The sequence below is a fragment of the Hippoglossus stenolepis genome, chromosome 20 (assembly GCF_022539355.2).
Source record: "Hippoglossus stenolepis isolate QCI-W04-F060 chromosome 20, HSTE1.2, whole genome shotgun sequence".
NCBI lineage: Eukaryota > Metazoa > Chordata > Actinopteri > Pleuronectiformes > Pleuronectidae > Hippoglossus > Hippoglossus stenolepis.
This window is the reverse complement of record NC_061502.1, coordinates 14,612,562-14,630,669: the sequence shown is the minus strand read 5'-3', so window position 1 is coordinate 14,630,669 and position 18,108 is coordinate 14,612,562. Positions and strand designations below refer to the sequence as shown.

The window sequence follows — 18,108 nt, the reverse complement described above, 5'->3', positions numbered from 1 at the left end:
CAAGATGCAATCAAAACATGAATTTTCCCATCATCCCTGGGCTCTCGACGGACCCTTCACAAGCTGCCAGCTGTCACGGTAAATAACAAATAGTTTGCAATCACCCCTGTCTGGATAAGTGCAGCACTTTTGAGCTTGATTACTGCACCATACTTCTTTCTTTTTTTTTTTTCTCGCTCTCCCACAACGAGAGGTCCAATAAATCATCATTCAACATTCACTCAGGGAGAAATAGAAGCTGCCACAGAGCAACATCAAAACCCAAAGTGGGACTCGTTCATTCAGATTCTCCTTTCAGCTGGCGCTTCAGCCAAACGGTTTCAATTCGCTATCTAATCTCGCACATATCGCAGAATTAAAAGGTATTGTTGCATGGTATTACTTTGAGCTGTGAGCCGAGTGTCAATTCATCCACCGCTGATGTGATCGGGACGACGCCGGAACTTTTTAATTAAAAATCTGTGAATTCGGTAGTGACGAGGAGCCGGGGCCAGCAGAAAGGATGCAATCACACCAGGGTGATACGACCAGAGGAGCTTGTGGAGAAGTAGCGTTAATCACAACAGAGAAGTATTAAAACTCATTAACTTCACCTTAAGGTCATTTCACCCAGAAAGATTGATTACGTGTCTTAAACTTCTCATATTTTGCAAAAGAAAACAATGTAAACTTTATTTGCCTTGACTCAGCAAGTCTGAAGTTGTCCCCGATAGTCTGGTCGCTTTCTGTTAATTAAATGTTGCATTGATAAATTAGGTTGAATTACAGATAAGAAATATCTGAAAAAGATATAAGTTGTTCTCTTTACTTTCAGAAATTAATCAAACTTTTAAAGTCAGAGCACAAATTTATACAGAAACTAGAAGATAGATACATAGATGACAGATAGATATACTGTAGATAGATAGATACCTTCCTTTATTGTCATTGTAGAGAAGATTGAAATTAGTGGCACAAATAACAGTTTTATCAAGATTTTAGTAATAGAATATAAAATATAAATATTTTAGTCTTGTAACAGTCCTGAAAAGGTAGCTTTACTCAAATATTAGATCATTCACTTAAGAATAAAACACCAATAAGATAAAAAATACTCCATAACAAGTAAAAGTCCTGCATTTAAAATCCCACACAAAGAGACAACAACAGAGACTTCACACATTTCAAGGTCTGTTTACTCATCATGAATACGTGTTCTGTAGCTTGAGGAGACTAAAGATGGAAAAATCACATCGTGGGAAATGTAGAATCTTATGTTTGAGAATTGTTTAATAGCAGGAAGTCCTCATCACGTCTTCTCCTGCATCAGATTTGACCGAGAGTCTTAAAACCAAGTCACAGATCACCTTCAAGTATCAGAAAGTGAAAGAAGTCATTCTGCAGAGAAAAGGCTCTTATGAATGACGTGTTGTTTTATAGCATTAATGATTAATATTGATGAATAGGTCTGTAAGTGTTTTACTGTTGCTGCTGGTTGAGATGAAGCCAGTTTTTACTACTTTACATATTTTATCCCAGTGATTCATAAACCCTGTTTAAATGATCTCAATGAATCTGCAGGATTTGAAGGTGATTAATGCAGGAAAGAAAAGAAAATATTCTGCTCCTCAAATTTGTCTCATTTTAAAGGGCTTTTTTGAGAACATTTGATATTTTTAACTAATTTGACCTCCAACATGAAATCGAGACTAGATTCCAAAAGCCGAAATAAGGAACTTGAAACACCATCCTGCAGTTGTACAAACATTTTTTTCCCAGACTCAGGTCACTGTGACCTTTGACCTTTGAGCACTGAAATCAAATCTGTCAGTCTCTGAGTCAAAGTGACATCTGGTCAAAAGTTAAAGAAATTTCCTTAAGCAAAACATTACAATTGTTCAAGAGGCCCAACTTTCAGTACTTTCAGATATTCTTAAAGTAATACAAATAAAGTACTTTCCGAGCATAACTTAAACCCTAATGCAATGGTCTACTTTCCTGTGTTTCATCTTCACCACTGATTCGCTTATTGTCGTTATTGATTACTTTTAGAAATATAAAAAACTAAGCATGTAACACCTTGAACTGAGAAAATGTAGTGGATTCGAAAGTACAGGATATTTACTGATACATGTAGAGGAGTAAAAGTTGAAAGTACCTGATAATAAATCTACTTAACATGAAAAATTTAAATACAAAGTGAGTGTACTTTGTAACATCCACAGATCCCTTCCCAGATCCAATCAGTTAATTTGAGTGTAAATGAACATTTCAGCCAAATATGACGTTTTCTGAGGTCAAAATGATAATGACTTTTGACCACCAAATTCTAGTCAGGTCCTCCGTGAGTCCAACTGAACGTTTATACGGAGTTTGAATAAAATTTGTCCCGACATTCTTGAGAAATAATGTTCACAAGAATGGGACGGACGGACAAACCCAAAAACTGCGGAGGCATAAAATTGGAGCAGATGTGCGTGGTTCCTTTCCATCACAGTTTCAATCCAAAAATAATGGAAAAGATTCAAAAGTGCATATTAAATAATTTCAAAAGACCATCAGCACATGCTGTGAAAAACAAAACGGCACAAGCAAACAGATGCATGTACAAATGGCTTCATTTAATTTCCGTCTTTCACAAACAATCCAAGAACTTATGAGACAAATGTACAGGAATTATTTTGCCATTTTATTTTTTTTTCTTCACATTATTGCTTTACAGTAAAATGCATTGGTTGGATATGTCCAGTATAGCAAGACAAATACATTCATATAAGTTATACAGATTTCCTCAATAATGTTTTATAGTAACTAACTTTACATTAAATATAATTATTTTTTTTGAATCATTTATAATTCTTGACAAACAACTCCCACGTCACATTGAGCTCACAGTGCATCAGGTCGCATTCAATCAAGAAATACACACCGGTCCTCTCTCGTGCTCAATTGCCATTTCTAACGCGTGTGTTCTAAAGTGTGCGCTTATTTTCTACACATGATTTCCATACAATCTGAATTTATGCAGAATTACGACAAGTATGGCATCTGATCTCTTTTTTTATTGTATTTTTTTGTGTATTTGAATCCCCCAACGCTCTGCCAAAGAAAAACTAACAAAAGATGTGAGCCAGACGACCAATGAAAACATATGCTGTGTGTCAGGATGAGGGCAAAAAGAGGAGCTCAAACCTGGCAACCCGGGACATGACCACACAGAGCGACCTTCTAAATAAATAAAACCTCAACCCTGCACATTCTGAATCAACTAAATTACAGTAGAAATGTGCCTTCCCCATGAAAAGAGTCAAAAACATGGGTCCTGTTTGTACAGAGGGCCCAGTGGGTGAGGAAGGGCGGCGTACAGGTGGGTGTGCGTTGGAGTCTGCGGGCCCTGTGTGGTCACCTCCATCCAGTAACACAGCTATCTGAACCCAGGCGGAGGAGCAGTTTAAGGGGTCCAACTTTTTAAAAATTCCTTAAAGTCTGCTCTCACCCGGGTCCACCGAAAAGTGAGTCCCGAGGTCGACGGAGGGAAAAAACTCATCCCTCCATCCCTGTTTTCCCCGCTGCTCCTTCAGCTAGTGTTGGCGGAAAGTTAATGCCCTTGTGCGAGAGGGGACGGGAAAAGAAAAAAGAAGTGTGTGCGTAGGAGGTGAAATCAGACTTCCCACAATGCCACGGGTGCAGAGAGGTCCATACTGTTGGCTCGGTTCCACACACGCACACACACCTGTGAGCTCACACATCAAGTACCACGAGACAAACTGACGTCACATCTCCACGGGGTCTTCCGTCTTTGTATGGCAACCTCGCAGGGGCCTTCGGTCACATAGATTCTTTACATTGAGATTGCATATACAAGAGTGCCTGCTGCCGACGACGCGGCAGAGGAATATTTTTAAATCATCTAAACACGTCCCCACGCGCTTTAGTTTGTAGTCTCTGCACCGCACTGGCGGACTCGTCGCAGGCCTTTTTGCATGATGTCAAAATGTCTGGATTGCAGTGTAGCACGTAGCTGCCGATTTTTGTAAAGTGGGTCGGGCGGTTTCCATGGAGACACCCAGAGGCCCTCAGCCTTTTTCGCTGTGCTGTGGAGGAGCTGCGTTTCGGTGTCCCAGCATGCACTGCAGACAGAGGCGGGTGTGCTCATGGTGTCGACGAGGTTCCAGTCTGCTTCGGAGTCAGGAGCTCGGTGTGAGAAAACACACGCATACACACACATACATACACACACACACACGTTCTCTCAGTCGCACAGACATATACACTGAAAATACACACGCACAGAAGGAAGCACTAGTTGATTCAGAATGAGAGGATGGCTGTTAAAGTGCAATATCTACATGTAACTCAAAATCAAGAGACCATCACCATCGCCACCTCTTGGAGTTGTGTCCATTTCCAAGTTTCCCTGATAACCGACAGCTGTGGTTTGCACCCCTGCCCTGGGTAGAGAGGCTGCAGTACCCCCTACTGGCCAAAGGGTGTTATAGCAGACAGTGCTGAGAACTGCCTGGTTTCTTTGCATTTTTTTTTGTTGAAAAACGACTTTCTCCATGCTGCTGCTGCTGTCTCAAGACGAGAACAAGTCTCCATATGATGACAGAAATCTGACGCATCCCACGTATCTGGAGACAGTTTTTTTTTTTTTTTCAGAAGTTGTGCAGAGGGAAAAGTGAAACAACCCATCACTGAATGAAAATCACGCTGCGGTGAAGTCGGCGCCACGGCCGCCAGCCTGAAAGCCCCTCAGTGGTCCAATCTCCTTACAGCACAAAGCAAGAAAAGCATTTCCATGTGCAATTTGTTTCTGTGAAAAACAGGCAATGTCCTATATTTGCAACAAGCGCTCCTCCATATTTCATACAAGACAAAGACCTTGTTTTGAAAAAAATAAATACAAAAAAACAACAAAAAAAAAAGTGTTTACAAGTTTTACATTGTGCAGTGCTGCATATGCATAACACCCTCACAGTCAACTGATCCGGACTGTGGCTTATCTCCACACAAACTGTCCTGACAATGTCCTTTTTAGAGGAAAAGAAAGCCGATTTGACCGAGCAGGTGAGGGTTGAGAAGAAATATACGCCGGGTGAGTGAAGCACGAACAGTATCTGCTCCCTGATGCCAAAGGCCATGCCGGGGGAGTCAGGTCCAGGTTGGAGGAAGGGGAGCTGCCGGGGACAAGACCCTCCTCCTGGGGGGTGGGGAGATAAAGAGGAGGGTGCTTTTTTTCTTTGGGTGCTGGGGTAACTTGGTTCATCTTTTAGGAATCACTTCAAGGAGACTTCACTCTACGTGGGGATTTTGGTTGTTTTCTTTTTCCTTCACAGACTCGGGTTTGGTTTGTGGAAAGGCTTTGAAAAATGGTGTGTGGAAATCTACAATGTGAACAATGAAAACACACACCAACAATCAACAGGGGCACTTATGATTCTGGAGGTCCCCGACATCTAAAGGCATGCTAGATGGGTAGAAAGTTAACAGGTGCACAGAGGAACTAAAGAATTTACTGCAGTAACAGGCCACGCCTGAAATAATGGGCATTAAGGAGCTGCACTGAGACCAGAGGAGAAATAAGAAGAGACATAGAATGGAGTCCTCTGTTACAGTGAACTCCCCCCGGAGGAAATTGGATTCATATTTGGGACTTAAAGGATTACAAGTGGAGCACAGGGGAGGAAAGAGTCTGCAGATAGGTCCAGTATTATTGAACAAAAGAAAAATAGTTTGGGTTTGCTATGGGAGCATTGAGGTTTTGGTGTCCACGACATGCTGCTGTGCTCTAATCATCTATGCACATGGGCAGGTTGACGAAGGTGAAGACGTTGTACTCGATCAAGATGGAGAAGCAGAGGAAAATGGCGTAAAGGATCAGGACGTAGATTCCCAGCTTCATGTCCAGCCTCCACTTATTTACATGGATCCCCAGAACCTGCACACACAGAGTTGAATTAATCACTTTTCTGAGAATAATCTCAACACCATGACCTGGACAGCCATTTGGAGCCTGGTCGATAAAAAGAAGCCGATCACAGACATGTTTTTACCTGTGTAAATGTTGTCTGATGGGAAACTCCAAGTTTTACATTTTTGATTGTATTTGTGTTTTCTTTTTTATTTAAATATATTTATGATAAAGTTTGATAATGACATTTTGGGGATGACGGCCGATTAACAAAGAAAATATGGTATCAGAAATTTCCCTAGATGTCCCCAATGGTATCCCCCGGTAACGGCCAATAACTGAAATTCCTGCACTAATAAAACTAAAAACACACATTGTGCTTTTGTGCATTATGTTCATTTCATGTTACACTGTGAAGGGATAAAATGTGTGCGACTTCCTGAGCAGCACTCTGAATTTCATGAGGGGTCATTCTGGTTTATTTTCCGTGGTAGAAGGTCTCATGAGTAATTTATCATGGAATGCAGCGGAACTAGCTTCTCCCTGAATGTTTTTTCTGTTCAAGAAATATATATTATTACTGGATGATTTCTCACAGGAAAAGCAAAAAGACACAAAGTGCTTACGATACAGATTTTTACATTTTTATGAACCAATTACATAACCTGCCTCAGTCACTGCTGCATTGCAGTGCATGAGTTAGTGATGACAGCAGGCAAACAGGGGTGTTAATAATTCATATAAAAATACTGTGGGTTATTACTTTAAGGTACACTACAGGTCGCTTTCCTGGAAACGGTCGACATGTGGCCCCAGTGAAACGTAAACATCATCAACTATTGCTCACCGTTAGGCCCACGGAGCCCAGCAGCAGCACCACCGAGTACAACAGCCCCCGACTGTTAATCATCACCTGCAACACACAGACGGGGACAAAAGATCAGCAATTCATCCGCAGACGTTTTTTTAATCTCATTTCTCAACGTGAGATGTCAGGACCCTCTGGATTCTGTTGTTCCTGATAAAAGGGGGTGAGGCTGCTGCAGAGCAAATTGGCTCCTTACCACTGATCCGTAGCTGACACACATGGTCTGTATCGCCCAGGGAACCCCCAGTCCCACCAGGATATCAAACACGTTGCTGCCAATTGTGTTGGACACGGCCATGTCTCCCAGACCTGCAACAAAACACAGCAAATCAAGTTAAATGTGAAGCTCGGACTGAAGTTTTCCCTCATTAGGCAACACTACACAATGTTTCCACCAGTTACTTACAGACCCAGACAATACTCTAGTGTCTCTACTAGGTGTGAAAACACTGATTGAGTTAGACTATCCTGTTCCCCGCTGACAGTTGTCATAGCAACCAAGGACAGATATCTACACTTCAGACTAGTGAGGGTCTAGACGCCCCCCTCCCCCCCAGCTCAGGGACAGACTTATAAAACATTGTGTATGAACCCCAAAGAATCTTCACACGTGTGGAGAGGTGTTTAAATTCTCCCTTGGAGGGAGGACAACCTTCAGAATCTCTTCCTCTCTTCTCCTTGATGCCTCAAGCGTCAATAAATGTTTCTGCTGAAGCCGTTTCATTCCCATCACATCTTCTTGGATTTCAGGTCAAATAAAGCACTTTATCTTCCAACTGATGTTTTACATTTTGCCGTTCTGCACTTTCTGGTATTCACGAGGGCCCTAACCTTATTCAGGTGGGAAGATGGCGACGCTGTAACGTCTATAAACAGCTCTGCACTACTTTGTTGTTCCCGTGCTTTGTATTACTGTGCACTCTCTTACAATTTATACCCATGCACACAGGGGACAAAATACTTCTGGCTGCATCTCTATATACATTATGTTATGATGCACTAGATCTGAAGAAATACATATTATCTGGATGTCTGCAAGTTTCACCGATTATAGGGAAAGTGCACAAATGCACGTAAACTCCATCTCTATGTAAACAGCTTAGAATACATACTTTTCCAGATAGACATATTTCTCTGTTTAGCCACAAGGAAAAAGGAAGACCTCAGAAATCCCTCTCACCTCAAACTACCACAAAGCAGATGCATTTGTTATGTTTTCTTACTTTGATAATTCCCCCCAACTAGACACCAGGGATCACAAACGTGTACGGATTTTAAAGAAATGAGAATGTCCCCGGTTGACTAGTCCCATTAAATTCAACTTTCTCCTCTGGCTCTCTGCTGCATAATAAACCCTAATAAAACAACAGTCCATATATCTTTCAGGGGGGGGGAGCCGCACCTTGCCGGGCCACGATGAGACTGGCTATGCAGTCTGGGACGCTGGTGCCGGCTGCCAGGAAAGTGATGCCCATGATGACATCAGGGATTCCCAGAGTGTAGCCGATTACAGTCACCTGAGAGAAACACAGCGTCAGGGCTCAGGAATATCATCATCCGTTTGTATGAGGAAAAGCTAATTCAGACCCTAATGTTTAACGATCCCTTAAACAGAACTGAACATTACTCAAGATTTGATATAGAACTGGTTTGTGATTTGTTAATTTAGTAATCAGTTTAACGCTAACCAGGATAGCGCTAGCTCAGGCCTTATACTTTTACTTTGACTGTATTTATATACATAAGCACATACATAGAATTGAGTTGTATTTAAGTACCTCCAAAATTGTACCAATTCATTTTCATTGTACCTTTGTTGGTTGTGCTTTTGTCAGGCTTTCCTGATTTCTCCCTTTAAATTTAGGGCTGTAACTTGAGATAATTTATAAATATTCCAATTATTTATTTGTATTCATTTTTTAAATTGATTTATCCTTCGTCTCAAAAATTTGTAAAAGTCATCAAATTGCCCATTTTGTTCAACCAACAAACATAAGACTAAGAGAAGCTAAGGGTTAGAGGACAAGCTGGAAATAGTTTTGTTGACATTTTCACACTAAATATTCAAGTCATTAATACACTTTGTTGACCGATTGTTCTGTTAATCCACTAATGGTTTCACCTCTAACAACCTTATGTAAAAGCAAACATTAATATGTCCCTGTAGATGCCTCATTCTGAAATGTTCGAAGTTCAATCTTCCGACACAAACAGCGACTGCACTCACCATCCAGACCATGAAGTAGGAGAAGACTGCGATCCAGACAGTGGACAGGATGAAGGAGAGCATGAAGAATCTCTCCCAGCGCGGCTTGGCACAGTTTGGCACGGTTAGGTACAGCAGCAGGAGCAGAGGCCACGAGATCAGCCACTTAAACCTGCTGCCGATACCCGCTGCGGCATTAACACACACCGGCAGAAGAGATTAGCTCCTGTTCACTCAGATGATAAGTTTAAAAATACTATAACCAGGAGTCACTGTCACATTCATTATGACTTTAATCACTGTCAACAAAACAGTTTAATGTTATTGCTTCTGTTCAGACCAATTTTATCATTTAATTTTTCACTTTAAATATCATTTCTCCACAAACTATGTGGAGAAACCATTATGTCAAGCAAGTGATTGCTGGATGCATTTCTATTTTACACGTCCATTCAAAAGCAGCATGAGGACTGAAGAGAGCTCAGCCCACTAGCACCTTGAAAACAAGCAAAAACTAAAAGATTTTCATTCAAACAAACATGTTCATGCACGACTATCGTAACAACGTCTTCACAGGTCGTAGTAAAACAATCCCCCAAACAGCAGCTACCAGGGTCCTCACTAAGACTACCACATTTTTACCACTGCACTGGCTTCCTGTGTGTCAAAGGATGGACTTTAAAAATAACTATACTCGTCTACAAAGCATCAAAAGGTCTCAGGCTCAAGATACATCTCTGAGGTGCTCGTACGCTACAGAGAAATCCAGACTACAAAGAGCATTTGGCACCGATTTAACTCCGCGTCCTCCTCAAATCGAAAACGAGCAGGATGAAGCAGATTTGAGTTTCTTTGCTGCACCTGAGCTCTGCTAAAGCTGTCGGATCATTTAAATCAGTTACAGTTTGCTGCAGATTTACAATTAATTCAATTAAAAAAAACTTCCTTTTAATCTTTAATCTCTTTTCAGGTGTTTTATTGTGTAATTGTTTTAGTGGATGTTTGTCAGTGCATATGTGTGTCTTGTTTTTTGTCGCCTAAACCAAATTGCCTTTGGGATTAAAAAAGTTGTACAGTAACCATTTGTGTCTCTGGTTTTATCGTCTTTTAAATTAAAGTCTCATTAATGTTTTCTATGCGTCTGTGAAGCTCTTTGAATCGTCTCGTCTTGCCTGAGCCAATAAGCTTCCTTCATTTTGCTTACTAATCTTGTCCGTTCTATTTTTGCAGTGCACTCCTACAACATCTCTGTCATTGCTGTCAGTTCTGATAAAGTTGATTGAAATGGGATAGATGAATAAATAGTGCTCCAAAAAAAAAATTTGTTGCAAATGTTCAGATGCAGAGGAACATTTTATCCTTCTCACTGAAGTCAAAGCTTTTACTTTGACGGCCCTCTTCCTGTTTTGTGGCTCGAGCAGCACCTCAAACACCAAAAACCTGAGCCTCCTCCCTTCCACTTCCTTTCTAGTCCAACACCCCCTCCCACTTGGATGGATTGGTCCGATTGAGCAGAGCTGTCCAACCAAAAACTCTCTTCAACAATAATAAAACTTCAAGTCCTTATAATAAATATAAAGAGGTGAAACAGAATTATAAATATGTCAAATATGTCTAATATATAGTATCCAACCATGTGCGTCAAATCACACGCAGTCATCAAGTAAATACATGAATCACATACTTGGAAGATGAAATGGTGAGATGGTTACATTTTCCTCCGTCTTGGTGGGTTTGTCCTCGGGCACGTTTCCGTTCTCGATTTCGACCTTGCCGTCAATCACTTGTGTCTCCACGCCGTTGGCAGCTTGGACCAACTTCTGGCGCTTTCAGAAAAAAGAAACTAAGTCAAAGAGCACAGGAGCAGATGCGCTGCTCATTTCATTGCTGATCCGTTGACATTACGTTCAGTGCAATTGTGTCGGGGTGTAATCAAAACATCTCAGTAATGCGAAGCTGAAAATACAAAAAAAAAAAAAACGTAACATTCTACGTCAGCTACTTATTGGAGCAACAACGCGCTGCTGTACCTCTGTGATGATGAGGCGACTGGCCATGCGCAGACGGGTCTTGGGTCCAAAATGGCTGGTGACCATGACACGGAGCCCGGCCTCTGGAAACCTGAACTTTGAAGGGCTGTCGTGCATGATCTCGTCCACCATCACCACCGAGCCACGGCTGTAAGGCTTGGTGGGCTTCACTGAGGGGGTGCAGGGACACATTTTTAAAATATAAAAAAGGTAACAAATGGGCGCGCTGTGCATCAGTCGAGCAGAAAATCACACAAGCTGCGTTTTTTTATTCATTATAATTCTGTTTTGTGTCATTCAAGTGAGTTAATTGATACCTTCCAGCTGAAGTGCTTTGTCATGCTGGTTAAAAAGTAATATGAAACAAGTTTAATCATAAGTCGATTATGTCCCATTAGCAAAAGTGCCAATTAAAACTTTATGAGACTAAACAGAGCAAATTTTTAAAAGGGGAATAACCATCAAGAGACACTACACTATAAACACTTGTCGTTTCATTTTTTTATCCTGTAGTACTACAGTTTCCTGCGCCAAGTTATTAAGGAATATTAATGGCTGCTGAATCAGAGACATTTTGTCACTCTATCACAGTTAAAGCTGCAATACGCAATGTTTTTTCATGTCAAGATATATTCCTATTACCCTAAATCACGGCGAGTCATGGATGTGGACGGTTCAATATCCACACAAATCACAACCTGGGAGTAAAAACGTCCCCTAAACAACCGCAGGGATGTCGGGTCTTGACAAGTTGGAGGTTTTTCCAAAGCTCTGGAAATAACTTCTCCTTTCACTTCAATCCCTCATTTGATCCTCTGCAGTTTATGTCTGTGCCTTCCTGATGCTTGTGTCCAAGGGAAGGGATTCTGGGTAATAAAGGTGTGATTGAGGGTTGAGGTTTATTTTATGTAATTAAGATAACTTCAAACCTGCATATATATGAAGAATGTGGCAGGACAATGTAAAGTTATGTGGAAGGTGACTTGCAGATCTGAAGAAAGGCCTTCATCTTTTTTAGATTTGAACAAATTCAGTCATAACAGGACCAGTTAATAAACCTATCTGGTCTTGATGGAGTGGCAGATTAAGAGTCCTGCTTTCCTCCACTTCCCTCTATGCTCATGGAGGAAAGGACGAGTGTAAACTCTGTCACTCCAGGACTCAGCAGCGTTGAATCTTTGGCCCGCTCAGTTCACAAGTTCACATGATATTTTTTTTTTTACCACCTAACTTCAAATAACCTTCTGAAATTGCCTGGTGCAGCTTTGAAGTTCCTCTGCCTGTTGTGAATATTTATGGACTGACTTGGAGATTGATTTCAGAATCTGTGACCTCTTGCATCCTTGACCTCACAACCTCCGACTACTATTCAAACCTCCACTTCAGATAATCTCTGTTCTGACAATACATACTGTACAAAGATTTTATTGGCATCACATAACTCCTCATTTGCAATGAGATACAGTATATGGGAATAATAAGTTCTACAGTATGCTTATTATTTGATCTCTGCCTTAATTGGACTTATGCATGCAAGAATGCACATAAATTAACTGTGTAAACAGAGCTGGCATCAACATTTCCTCTTGTGAACTTCATTACCACTTCAGGAGTGAGTGGGTCTACGCCCCAGAGACCCGCAGAGATAAAGAAGTGTGCGAGCAGAAAGAATTGGCGCACACAGCAGCACAACACTGTTGACAACAAAGCAAGACAAGTTTTAGTAAGGCTAAACAGACAGGCATGTTAGCAGTAATGCAGCCAAAGTGGGAAGAGTTAAACGTCTCAGGTTAAATGTCAGAGAAGAAAGTTTTTGAGAAGTCAAAGGAAAAGAAGAAGAGGCGACGAGGAGGTTAAAGCCCAACATGACATTAGAGACAGCAAGTCCCTCTCAAGTTCATGAATCTTGTTAATAAATTCATACAAAATCCTAAATGTAATAGTATCAATCAAAAGGTGATCGGTATCAATCGTCTCCTCTGTCAGCAAGGAAGCAAATTAGCTTATTTCCCAGTATGAGCTGAGGCAATTCCAGTTAGTTCAGCAGAAAGAGGCAGAGGGTGAAGCCACGATCTTGTAGAAAGGAAACAGACTTCCAGGGAAACAAAGCCAAATCATCCCATTGATTTCAACATATGTCTGATTGATTCTCTGGCAGAGAACAGTCTTGGGTACCCGGCCTGTCTGGTTAACCTTACCTGTTGAGAGTAAAGGCAATGACGGGTCGTCATCCCAAACATAGTCATAACTAGTATTACCATCCTCCATCTCACTGCTGGCCGCAGCGTTACCATTGGCCACGTTCTTCTTCTTCTTCGTCCCCATGAAAAACCTCTGCATGCTGGAGTTGAATCTAGTAAACAGATGGAACATAATCCCAAACATTAGAGACGCTGAAACTGTTCAGACGAGAGTCCCAGAAAGACACAAACAAGATTAAAGAAAAAGTGTCAGGATTCAAATTGGTAAAATAAGGTTTACAGGATGAGCTGCAGATGAAAAGGCTCCCGCTTGTTTGAAATATAGCGTGTATAAATTAGTTAAAGTACAGTGTTTACACGCCATACTGCTGTTATAATGAATGTACAGCTAAGGTGGCCTAGTTTCTGAACACCAGCATCAGCATTAAAGAAAAAAATGGCTGAAATGTGCTTTTTCTGCATTAGTATAGAAATCTGAAATGCTCACAGAACCAAATCAGAAGACTTTCATCAGTAGCGTCCATGAGACCATTAGAGAGCATCACATGAAAAACACCGAGCTGCTGCCTTTCAACATAATGTGCTGAGCTGAACTCGGCTTCCACCATCAGAAGCAAACATTTTAACTGAATGTGCTTCAGTGCACATATAGAAAGATTCACTTACATCATTTTAATTCCACATTTTACTTGATATTCACTTTCTTTGTGTGAACTACAAGTCTAAGCATTGAAATTGTTATGTTTTTGTACAGATTTTAAAGTATAGAGGCCAAAATACAGCAAAAAACAAAGATTAATAATCTTACTTCACATGAAGAGAAAGTTCAAAAACATGGATTTTTTTTTTGCATAATTTAAAACTTCCAATTCTAATCATAATGTCAATTGTCCATACATTGCGCAGCATTACTATCTGTGGTAACAGTCGCTAAACCATGTTGTTAGCTAGGTAATGCTACTTAAAAGGTTTGTTTTGCTCGTGAAAAATGACAATGAATCTAATTATTCTTTAAAATGTAAAGTCATGAAAAACAGACACTTGCATTAGAAGTTGGAGATTAAGAAACTGCTGTTTTACGGAGTACATTTATCAATTTCGGGTCCAATTAAACTTAACTAAACTTATTTCTGCACTGTATAAGCCGATTTTTGTAATTAGGTTGCCATTTCGTGTCGTCACATTTTGCCGCATGTGAGCCTTATGCTTGGAAAAACAGCCGAGCCCTGGAAGGTCACCTCAGAGCAGAGCTTGTGTTGTATTGAACCCACTCTGCTCCATTTTGAACGGCCCCAAAGTGTCGGTGGATATTTTGGGACAGGGGAGACATAACAGCGTTTCCTACAGCGGGCACTTTTTTTTTTTCTCTCCTCCAAATGAGAAAGGAGAGGAGTGATCCGGTTAAGCCTGTGCTCTTAGCCACTGCAGAGGGAGAAAGATTAAACTCTTATGGCAGCGAGAGAGCAGACTGCTGCTGAGTGTAACACAGATTACCAGCTGGACAGTCTGGACTGTAAAGACACAACGTGATGTAAGAGGAGTCTGTGGTTGCCCCAACAAGCTCAATGTGGGCAGATACAGTAAAAAGACAGGGGAGCAGATTGTAACCCCCAAAATGATTCAGGTAACCATGAACACGATTTCACTTCTCATCGCTTTAATCATGATCAAAACTAATCAAATAAAAACCCTCATACTTAACTATGACAAATCATGTTTTATGAGACTAAAGTATTGTTCACTCCACCAAGAAGTTTATGCTTTCACACGTGTCGATTTGTTTTAACAGATTTCCTTGACAGTTATTGAAACGACATTTTCACAAGTTCCCAGGTGAAAATTCATGGATCTTGAGAAGAAACAAATCGGGCATATTAAACTGCCAGTGTATAAGATTTAGGTGAAAGGGATCTATTGGCAGAAAACTAACATAACATAAGCCTGGTGATCTAAATTGCACAAATTAGTCTTTTCTTTACCCTCGAATGGGCCCTTTATAGTGAAATACTTCATATTTACGTCTGTAGCAGGTCCTCTCTCTGGGGGCTGACATGTTTTTTACAGAACCTCAAACTGGACAAACTTTCATGTTTGGAAGGGCAGGGTGAGTTGAGGGGTATTCAGCTGTAACATGAAGCTTCACCACTAGATGTCACTAAACTCTACACACTTAACCTTTAAGGGGACTGACATCAATGTGTATGTGCAGCTTGATTTAATTCAAGGGGACTGTTGGGCCTTGGCGGAGTTATGCCCTCTACTGAGGACCATTGTAGTACACATAATGACTTTTAAAGTTAATTATTAGGTGAAGTGAACTGTAATTTGTCCAAGTTGATCAAAACGCATCGTAGAAATCATACTTTGCTGCAGCTTGATTCAGTGGAGCAGCAACACGTTTCACCAGAAGTGCTCCCGAGTGGAATCTGCTGCAAACATCTGGACGGGGACGTGACTGAGACACTCCCCCTCCAGCTGGATACCCACCCTCCTCTCGTTGGCCATCCTCAGCGGCTCACAGGTGTTAGTGTGTGTGTGAGCATTTCTCCCCGATGCACACACTTACACGCTTCTTATGGCGACGCGGTGTTACTCGACTTGCCGAGAACCAATTTAAGAAAATGAATGTGCAGAACTCACTTCATGACGAGGATGTATCCAGCGTACATGACTACCAGCACCAAACTCTCCCACCTGATGAAAACAAAAAGTAAAGGTTGAGGAATGAATATACAACAAACTACAAATTAATAAGAATATCCTAAATATTTTAGATTATGCAAATGTTAGAAATTAGGGCAGAAGAGCAAAACTTACCAAACTATCTTCCCGTCGTAGATGAACTGAAAAATGGGAAACACTTCTCTTAGATTAAATGAAACGACATTCAAAGAAGAAAGTGCCAGTTGGTGTCCGTTGTAAATAATGCATGTGTTGAGCTTACTGCAATCAGAGCCAAGACGGACAGGGTGTAGTAGAAGGAATCCCTGAAAACAGCCCACCAGGTCAGTATCACCACCTGGGATTTCACAGGGAAAAGTGCAGACATTTATTATTCTAAGTTTGATGGGGGTACTTTGATAATTACACTATAAACAGCATATGATACATATATATTGGATTGACTGTAGGAGAAGGGGCAAATCTGAATTATTATCAGTTTATGTCTCCAGAGTTTCATTCTCCATTTCCACTTAAACCAGGTCTGAGAAAACTAACTGAGGCAGATGGCTTTGTTTCCCCTCAGCGAAAAAGAACTTCTGCTACACATGTGCTATAAATAAACAGGATGATGCAGCCACAGCGGTAAGTCACTGCCACACACACACACACACACACACACACACACACACACACACACACACACACACACACACACACACACACACACACACACACACACACACACACACACACACACACACACCTGTCCAGCGAAGATCCCGCAGACACCAATGATGCAAAGGATGTTGAAGACTGCTGAGCCAACGATGGTGCCCACCCCCACGTCTCCATGGGTGATGAAGACACCTGCACACAGGGAGTCAGCCAATCAGAATCAGCAGTGACACCAACCATCTGGGAATGTCGTGCATGCACACCCGGTATAGATGTGTATGCAGCAACGTGTGTGTGTGTGTGTCTTTACCAATGACAGATGCAAAGAGCTCTGGTGCAGAACTGCCAGCTGCCATGAAGGTGGCTCCGGCAACATCTTCACTCAGATCGAGTTTCTGCGGAAATAACACAAAGACGGGCGTCTCATGCAGACAGACCAGCGTTGTGTTACTCAAACACTGAAAGATTAAAGACTACAAAGAACCCTGTACCTCACAGATCTTCTCCAGCGCTGTCACAAAGTATTCGTCGCATGTTATTGCGAGGGCCAGGAACATGTAGAGGGTCTGCGGACAGAGTTAAGTTTGAGTGTGAGAGAGAGAGAGAAGGGCAAAACAGAAATGGGGGTAAATGTGTGTGTGCATGTTCAATAAATCAGTGAATAGAGACTTGGCAGAGCAGAGATGTTCTTGAGCTAAAGGACGAGTGAAGGGGAATTTAAAGCACAGCACCCACTTAAATTTAAAACGGCATTAAATTAAACTGTCAGTTCAGTAGCGAGAGGTTTTCCCTTACAATGTGAAAAACCTACGGGACCTGCACATCACTGCTGCTGTGTGTGTGTGTGTGTGGGAGGGAAGGGGGGGGCTATTTCAGTAGCTGAGGAGAGAGATCTATAAATTATAGATCAGCTGTGACATCATCAAGGCCCGGCAGCTGTGGCAGGCGTGCTCTGCTCTATGCTATCCACAGGGGGCAGTGCAGGACCGCAGTGCACACACACACACACACACACACACACACACACTTTGTCCTCTTCTCTGTATTGAAGCCAGGACAATAACTCATGTTTGTATTGAGTCATATATTCGATTGTGCAGAATAAAGTCTGGGGCAAGGTTCAGGTGAGAGAACAGGATCTTTAAAATCTCAGCTACTTGCATTAAAGAATAAACAAACCTGAACAGACTACGAGAGGCTGTAGGGATCAAAACATTTACTTTGTGGTTGTTTTATGAGCAGTTTCTCATATTAGAACTTATTTCAATTAAATTCAAGCATATCCAAGTGTTAAAATAACATTTAAAGCCATTTTATTTTCTATATATTTTTCGGTTTTGTTCGTAAGGTGCCATGAAGAGACTTCTTCCTGATGCACTTTTTGCTCCTTGTTATGTGAAAGAGTCTTTTCAGTATGAAATTCTCTACTTGTCCCTGTTCAATGTTTCCTCTGCAGCAGCGAAGGGATCGTGACAGAGATTTTTTTACAAAAAAGTCTAACTTTTTACACAGACTATCCTTTACTCCAACAGTAATAATACATTACAAAGCTTCAGCACTTCTCCAGCAGT

The 18,108-nt window shown here is 41.3% G+C and overlaps 1 protein-coding gene across 2 annotated transcripts in view; it reads right to left on the bottom strand.

Moving 5' to 3' along the window:
* Window positions 1-2,579: 2,579 nt before the first annotated feature.
* Window positions 2,580-18,108, bottom strand: part of slc24a4b (solute carrier family 24 member 4b) — a 35,875-nt gene continuing 20,346 nt past the window's right edge. The window contains exons 4-17 of one of the 2 annotated variants that reach the window (XM_035144703.2): window positions 17,029-17,103; window positions 16,848-16,932; window positions 16,626-16,729; window positions 16,143-16,217; window positions 16,016-16,041; window positions 15,839-15,892; window positions 13,256-13,350; window positions 10,998-11,167; window positions 10,652-10,787; window positions 8,989-9,155; window positions 8,164-8,278; window positions 6,958-7,070; window positions 6,741-6,806; window positions 2,580-5,920 (exon numbers count right to left, since the gene is read on the bottom strand). In XM_035144703.2, the coding sequence (XP_035000594.1) occupies window positions 5,771-5,920; window positions 6,741-6,806; window positions 6,958-7,070; window positions 8,164-8,278; window positions 8,989-9,155; window positions 10,652-10,787; window positions 10,998-11,167; window positions 13,256-13,350; window positions 15,839-15,892; window positions 16,016-16,041; window positions 16,143-16,217; window positions 16,626-16,729; window positions 16,848-16,932; window positions 17,029-17,103 (1,431 nt within the window). In that variant the 3' untranslated portion in view covers window positions 2,580-5,770. Of the gene's footprint in view, window positions 5,921-6,740; window positions 6,807-6,957; window positions 7,071-8,163; window positions 8,279-8,988; window positions 9,156-10,651; window positions 10,794-10,997; window positions 11,168-13,255; window positions 13,351-15,838; window positions 15,893-16,015; window positions 16,042-16,142; window positions 16,218-16,625; window positions 16,730-16,847; window positions 16,933-17,028; window positions 17,104-18,108 lie in introns of both variants that reach the window. The other variant, XM_035144702.2, reaches the window with a different exon arrangement.